The sequence below is a fragment of the Stomoxys calcitrans genome, chromosome 2, assembly GCF_963082655.1.
Source record: "Stomoxys calcitrans chromosome 2, idStoCalc2.1, whole genome shotgun sequence".
NCBI classification, from domain to species: Eukaryota; Metazoa; Arthropoda; class Insecta; order Diptera; family Muscidae; genus Stomoxys; species Stomoxys calcitrans.
This window is the reverse complement of record NC_081553.1, coordinates 34,540,089-34,548,063: the sequence shown is the minus strand read 5'-3', so window position 1 is coordinate 34,548,063 and position 7,975 is coordinate 34,540,089. Positions and strand designations below refer to the sequence as shown.

The following is a 7,975-nucleotide window of genomic DNA, read 5'->3' as shown; positions in this document are numbered from 1 at the left end:
CCAGATTGCGCCGGCAAGCTGATGCATACGCCTTATCAGCGTGTCGCCTTCAATCTTAAATAGTTCAGCGGGTAACCCTTCGGCTCATGCTGGCTTGTTGTTCTTTAGTCGGGTCACTGCTACTTGCACCTCCTTCTGACTAGGAGGTAAACATTCTATACCATCATCAGCTTTAACATCCGACTAGAATATAGTGTATATCGGGCCACATTTACATATAGCACTTTAAAGTCATATGCCTATAACAGTCGCAATTATTACCCGATTTTGCTGAAACTCAGAACAGTGAGTTTTATTAGGCCCGTCGATATCCGAAACAAATATGGTGCTGATTGGAACATTTTTGGATATAGGTGCCACATAAACCGATCTGCCGATTTTGGGTCTTAGGCTTATAACAGGCGTATTTATTTCCCGAATTCGCTGAAATTTGGAACAGTGAGTTGTATTAAGACTCTCAATATCTGTTCCGAAAATGGGCCAAACCAGGCTATATTTAGATATATCTTCCATAGAGACCAATCTTCAGCTTTACTCTCCGATTTTGTTGAAATTTGAAATAGTGGCCTGCTTTAAGACTTCCGACATTCAACCCAAATATGGGCCAGATCGGACCATATTTAGATATAGCTGCCACAATGATCGATCATTTGAAGTTGTGCTTAATCACAAGCACTGCCAACTCTTTATAGCCGAGTCCGAACGGCATACGGCAGTGCAACTGCCCTTTGGGCAGAAGTTTTTACATAGCACAGTACATCACAAATTTTGCCAGCATTGGGAGAAGATAACCACTGCTGAAAATTTTTTCCAATGTTCCAGCCAGGATTTGAACCCAGGCGTTTAGCGTCATAGGCGGACATGCTAACCTCTGCGCTACGGTGGCCTTCAGTCATTAGTACCTAACCTGATTTCTACTCGTAGTCTACTCTCGTTAATTAATTAAACCAGTTAGGAAGGGCAAAAGTCGGGCGGTGCCGACTGCATAATACCCTACACCTACCTTATAAATACAATGTGTTACCTATATCCAATTCTGAACCAATTTTGATGGACCTCGGCGAGCAAATATGTTCAAACTGTAAAAACTACGGTTAACAAATGACAACATTATGGCAAATTACCCAAAATCTGACGAACATATATATGAGAGCTATATGTACTTCTGAACCGATTTCGAGAAAAACTTCTCAGATAATGTAGTAGTCGTCGAGGAAAGCATTGTGCAAAGTTTTGGCAAGATTGGTCAAAAAATGCGCTTGCAGTGGCTCTTGGAGCGAAAATCTGGCCATATACATATATGACAGCTGTATCTAAATCTGGGCCGATTTCTATAAAATTCACCAGTTATTTTGAGAGTCATAAGAAAATCCTCCCTGTAAAATTTCGACAGAATCGGTTAATATTTCTCAAAATCGGACGAACATATATATGAGAACTATACCTAAATCTGAACCGATTACGAGCAAACTCCTCAGATACTGTGGCAGTCGTCGAGGAAAGCGTTTTGCAAAATGTTGGCAAGATGGGTCAAAAATGCGCTTGCAGTGGCTCTTGGAGTGAAAATCTGGCCATATACATATATGACAGCTATATCTAAATCTGGGCCGATTTCTATAAAAGTCACCAGTTATATTGAGAGTCATAAAAAAATCCCTCCTGCAAAATTTCGAAAAAATCGGTTTACAAATTACCGTTTTATTGCATTATTACTGAAAATCGGGCGAACATATATATGAGAGCTATAACTAAATCTGAACCGATTTTGACCAAACTCTATGTATATTGTGGTAATCATCGAGGAAAGCGTTGTGCAATATTTTGGCAAGATTGGTCAATAAATGTGCTTGCAGTGGCTCTAGGAGTGAAAATCGGCCGATATATATATATGAGAGCTATATCTAAATCTGAACCGATTTCCATGAAATTCACCAGTAATGTCGGGAGTCGTAAAAAAATCCTTCCTGCAAAATTTTGAAGGCAATCGGATAACAAATGACCATTTTTTTCCATTATTACTGAAAATCAGACGAACATATATATGGGAGCTATATCCAGATCTGAACCAATTTCAATAGGCTTCGTCTCTAGGCCGAAAAACATGTCCATACCAAATTTGAAGATGATCGGATGAAAACTGCGACCTGTACTTTGTACACAAATTAACATGGACAGACGGACAGACAGACAGACAGACAGACGGACATAGCTAAATCGAATCAGAAAGTGATTCTGAGTCAATCGGTATACTTATCAATGGGTCTATCTCTTATCCTTTTGGGTGTTACAAACTAATTCACTAAGTTATAATACTCTGTACCCCAGTAGTGGTGCAGGGTATAAACAGACTTAATTTTATAGGAATTTATTGCTGAACCACTCAAAACTTAAACTTCTACAAGAAGTCAATAACTTTTTGCCCACCCATAACATTTTCCCTCCTCAGCAGGTTTAAAGTCCGTGCCAAAATATTTCCGATTACGTCCGAAATCAAAATCTGTCAGATTAGCAATCGTGGTGGTGGCCCGCACCAAATGTCAATCACTTTAACTGATAGCTGGGTGTCCACGTCAAGGTCGTTGCTTAACAATGACCGCCGTAAAAATGATATTGAGTTTAAAGATGTTCAATTTAACTGCAGACCAACAGCCAACTGACAGTCTACTCAAACTGAAAGTAATTATAAGAGGACTCGCTGAGGTCTTATCAAAGGCATTAAATAGGCATGCATAAGATTTGACAGAAATTGTTTAATCACCAAAGTGATTGGCTCCGCAGTAATTAATGAGGAACTGTCACAGCATCACATAAAGCACTTTACAGTTCTTCGCTTCTCTCTTGCGTTGCCTTACACGCCCATTTGTTTAAATTCGCAAATATGCGAAAAATTTCCGCAACACAGACATGGGCGATGATGCTTACGCGAAACTTTTCACCAAACATTGGCCAACATGACAAGAACATTTAGACTCGTCTCGCCCCCAGTTTTTGTTTTTGTTTTTTTTCTAAATGAACCACTATATCAATCAAATAGAATGTTGAATTTCGAAAATGGATGGAATATTAGCAAAACAAATTTGTGGGTTTCTTTAAACACCATACATGATCTAAATGGTCATAATTTTTTCCACATGCGCCGAAAACAAATACTCGCCTATACATAGTGGACAGGCAGACAGGCGGACCGACAGACAGACATTCATACATACGTACCCACATGGCCCATTTATTAATATTCTTTGTTTTATGATTTCGGAATGTGGGAATTTTGACAGTTCTTTTTATGATTTGCCATATACGTCAAAGGCCATCAATTAACATGATAATCTAAGAAAATTGCAGCGGAAAAATTCCAAACACATTAAAATATTTATGTCTGTATGTGTGTTTAACGTCAAAAAGTTTTAAATTATTAAGTAAATTATTTGAGCATAACGATCATCCTTTAAAGGACAATTGATGAGTTGATGGAATCCCAAGTGGGCACACTCAATTTCCCATGAACATCCCATTAAGGAACAGGGGATACTTCTCTCACATTAAAGATCGCAGTTCGATTAATGTTTAAGCTCAATCATAAGGTGCCTAATTTTTTATGCCGAGTTCGAACGGCGTGCCGCATAGTGACACCACTTGGCAGAGAGGTTTTAACATGGCTAGATAACTCACAATAGTAGCCAGCATTAGTAAGGGGGATAACCATAGCCACAAATTTTTCTGATGTTCACACCAGGATTTGGCCAAGACTTTAAATCGAGATATCGGTCTATATGGCAGAAATATCAAAATCTAGACCGATATGGGCCAAATTGACGAAGGATGTCGAAGGGCTTAACACAACTCACTGTCCCAAATTGCAGCGACATCGGACAATAAATCCGCTTTTTATGGCCCCCAAACCTTAAACCGAGAGATCGGTCTTTATGACAGCTATATCCAAATCTGGACCGATCTGTGCCATATTGCAGAAGTATGTCAAGGGGCTTAACTTAACTCACTGTCCCCAATTTTGGCAAAATCGGACAATAAAGGCGCCTTTTATGGACCCAAAACCTAAAATCGAGAGATCGGTCTATATGGCAGTTATATCCAAATCTGAACCGATCAGGGCCAAGTTGGAGGAGGATGTTGGAGGGCCCAAAACAACTCACTGTCTCAAATTTCAGCAAAATCGGATAAAATTATGGGCCTATGACCCTAAATCGGAGGATCGGTCTATATGGCAGCTATATCCAAATCTGAACCGATCTCAGCCAAATTGACGAATGATGTCGAAGGGCCTTACAGAACTCACTGTCTCAAATTTCAGTAAAATCGGATAATAAATGTGGCTTTTATGGGAATAAGACCCTATATCGGAGGATCGGTCTATATGACAGCTATATCCAAATCTGGACCGATCTGTGTCATATTGCAGAAGTATGTCAAGGGGCTTAACATAACTCACTGTACCAAATTTTGGCGACATCGGACAATAAATGCGCCTTTTATGGGCCTGAGACCCTAAATCGGAGTATCGGTCTATAAGGCAGCTATATCCAAATCTAGACCGATCTGGGCCATATTGCAGAAGCATGTCAAGGGGTTTAACGCAACTCACTGTCCCAAATTTCGGCGACATCGGACTATAAATGTGCCTTTTATGGACCAAAAACCTAAAATCGAGTGATCGGTCTATATGGCAGCTATATTCAACTCTGGACCGATCTGAGCCAAATTGACGAAGAATGTCGGAGGATCTAACACAACTCACTGCCCCAAATTTCAGCAAAATCGGATACTAAATGTGGCTCTTTTGGGCCTAAGACTCTAAATCGGAGGATCGGTCTATATGGCAGCTATATCCAAATCTGGACCGATCTGAACCAAATTGACGAAGGATGTCGAAGGGTCTAACACATCTCACTGTCTTAAATTTCAGCAAAATCGGATACTAAATGTGGCTCTTTTGGGCCTAAGACTCTAAATCGGCGGATCGGTCTACATGGCAGCTATATCCAAATCTGGACCGATCTGGGCCAAATTGACGAAGGATGTCAAAGGGTCTAACACATCTCACTGTCCCAAATTTCAGCAAAATCGGATAATTAGTGTGGCTTTTATGGGCCTAAGACTCTAAATCGGCGGATCGGTCTATATGGCAGCTATATCTAAATCTGGACCGATCTGGGCCAAATTGACGAAGAAGGTCGAAGGGTCTAACACTCACTGTACCAAATTTCAGCTAACTCGGATAATAAATGTGGCTTTTATGGGCCTAGGACCCTAAATCGGCGGATCGGTCTATCAAGATATAGTCCGATTTAGCCCATCTTCGAACTTAACCTGCTTATGGACAAAAAAGAATCTGTGCAAAGTTTCAGCTCAATATCTCTAATTTTGAAGACTGTAGCGTGATTTCCACAGACAGACGGACAGACCGACAGACGGACGGACATGTCTAGATGGTCTTAGATTTTTACGCTGATCAAGAATATATAAACTTTATAGGGTCGGAAATGGATATTTCGATGTGTTCCAAACGGAATGACAAAATGAATATACCCCCATCCTTCGGTGGTGGGTATAAAAATGCCAAGATTTATTGACTGCCATGAATCCCTTCAATTTCGAACTAAACTATTAATTTAGAGATTTCCACAAACAAACTGTACAACCCCACAGTACATCAAAATTCAAGAACCAAATACCATGCTACGATTTTAATAAACTCCCCAATTCATGAGCTGACATTGAAAACTACAACTTGGGAGGGTTGAAAATAAACCAAGCCAATATTTCTTTTATTGATTATTCATTACGTAGAAGATTTCTCTTATATCCCCCAATGCGGTGAGAGGGGCGATGGAAAAGTGCAAAAGAAAAGTTTAGTCACGTATTTTCGCACATCTCAATTTTCCACACTTGCATGCCGAGTTGGAGCCATCGGCCCCTGTCAAATCCCTCAACTGATACAAGGTGCATGGTGATTTTTCCTGATGTTCTTCTATCTTTTCTTTAGCAGAAGTTGGAAAAATACGAAAAAACGTAAAACTTTTTTTTCTGGCCATAAAGAAATGGTAACATTCGAGTATTGTTCACAAATCATCAACACAACGATTTTATGAAGTCTTTATCAATCAAATGTTGAAAAGGTGTGCCAGAGGTAGGGGTTGTGGTAGAAAAGATAGGAAAAACTAAAGGTGTTTCCGTTTGTGTGCTCTTTTGATTTTTTCTGATTCCTCACTGCACTAAGAGCTGCGTGTGCGTGGCTTCTTTGTTTTTCTTTGCCTCCAACTCTAACGGAAGTTCGTTATATTATTTAGCTCTGAGCAAGGGTACGAGAAAAGTTTTTTTTTCCCAGAAACCCCCTCAAACTCTTAGTTAAGCCGTTAATGTATTTGAATGCTAAGTTTTTGCGGTTGAAAGATCAAAAGTATGCAGACAGCAAAGGATAAAGAATCAATAAAACTAATGTCTGAATATGAAATAGAAGGTGGTGAGAATTGGAAATGAAATGAGGAGGGGGATGGCAATAACTTTAATGATAAAATAATTTAATATCAAGGTTTGTTTTTTGCTTCAAAACAAAAACATGACCAGTAACTTGGACTAGGTAAGAGTTGGCATTAGGTGAGGTAAGTCATGTATAATAGAATAGCTTTATAATATTACAAAATATATGTCTTCTTCACAAATCCATTTCAAAACTTAAATCTCCAAACCATTGATTCTTAGCCCACTTAAGGTTTCTCAGTTTTTTTTATCAAATTTCTTTCAGTTCTTCAATCTCAAGGCCATTGCTTTTAAGTTGGCCCTTTGTTTCTCCCTCTCAACTGTATCTCCAATTTCAGGCATAGCTTGCATCACCTTATCCACCACCCAGTTAACCATGTGCTTGTGATTTAGCCTCATCTCAATATTTCGGCAATCCACCTGATAGTCAAGACGACGCACAACATCCTCATAAACTCTCATCATAGCTTTGCGATGTGCCTCTTCCAATTGCAAAGCAATATTTTCCTTTTTCAATTCCATGAGCATTAGGCTTCCTTCGGCTCGCCATTGTTCCTGGCGTTCATGTTCAATTAAATTCGTATATGCCTTCACTTCATCCCTGTGCATTTGTTGCCAATTTTGTTCGATTTTTTCAATTTCCTTGTCACAATAGGCAGCTACCATGGGTCCCAGTTTCTTGACAGCCACCAGGGAAAGTATGGCCATTGAGAGGCCATGATAGAAGTGATGATCACAAACATAGATTTCCTTGGAAAAGAGATAATTCAAGAGACCAACACCGAAAATATATGGGCCAGTTACACCTGTCTTGTTGTAGAAAAATGTAAACCAATCATCGGGAATGAAGCCCATGCGTACTTTGGCCGGGTCCATGGGGCGTTTGTTGAAGGAATGTTGTAGTTCACAGGCACTGCTACTCTTTTGGGGAGTTTGAGTTGCAAACATTCTACATAGGAATTTTGAAGGTAACGCTTTGTAAGATCTTAAAATCATGCTTGCAAAATGGTGATGTTCTTAATTTGATTTTAATTTGTTATTCAACGATAGACGAATATTTTGAAGTTTAAAACAAATCAAGTTGTCAGAAAAAAGGGTCTGCATACACTGAAAATAAACAGGTAAAAGTATGCTTAGTTCGGCCGGGCTGAATCTTATATACCCTCTACCATTGATGGCTTTTGCCAAGCTCTTGCCATGGTATCTCTTTTTTTGGCAAACAAAGGATTAAAGAAAAGAATTTCTTTATTATTGGAACAATATCCAGTTATGGTTCATTTCGGACCATAATTGAAGTGAATATTGGAGACCATAGTAGAAATCATTGTGTAAAATTTCAGCCAAATCTAGTAACAACTGCACACTATAGAGGCTGAAGATATAAAATAAGGAGATCGGTTTATAGGGGAGCTGTACTAGGCATGCCATATTCGACAAGTATGTTAAAGGTCACGAGAGAAGCCCTTTAGCCAAATCGGCT

The 7,975-nt window shown here is 39.4% G+C and overlaps 1 protein-coding gene across 1 annotated transcript; it reads right to left on the bottom strand.

Moving 5' to 3' along the window:
* Window positions 1-6,515: 6,515 nt before the first annotated feature.
* Window positions 6,516-7,578, bottom strand: LOC106092480 (ATP synthase subunit b, mitochondrial-like). Its single transcript, XM_013259362.2, has one exon. It carries the CDS (start codon window positions 7,489-7,491, stop codon window positions 6,757-6,759), a length of 735 nt encoding a protein of 244 aa, XP_013114816.1. The 5' UTR covers window positions 7,492-7,578; the 3' UTR covers window positions 6,516-6,756.
* Between the last annotated feature and the right edge of the window lie 397 nt (window positions 7,579-7,975).

Coding starts and splice junctions, on each gene's coding strand:
- LOC106092480 (XM_013259362.2), bottom strand. CDS start 7,491: ATGATTTTAAGATCTTACAAAGCGTTACCTTCAAAATTCCTATGTAGA.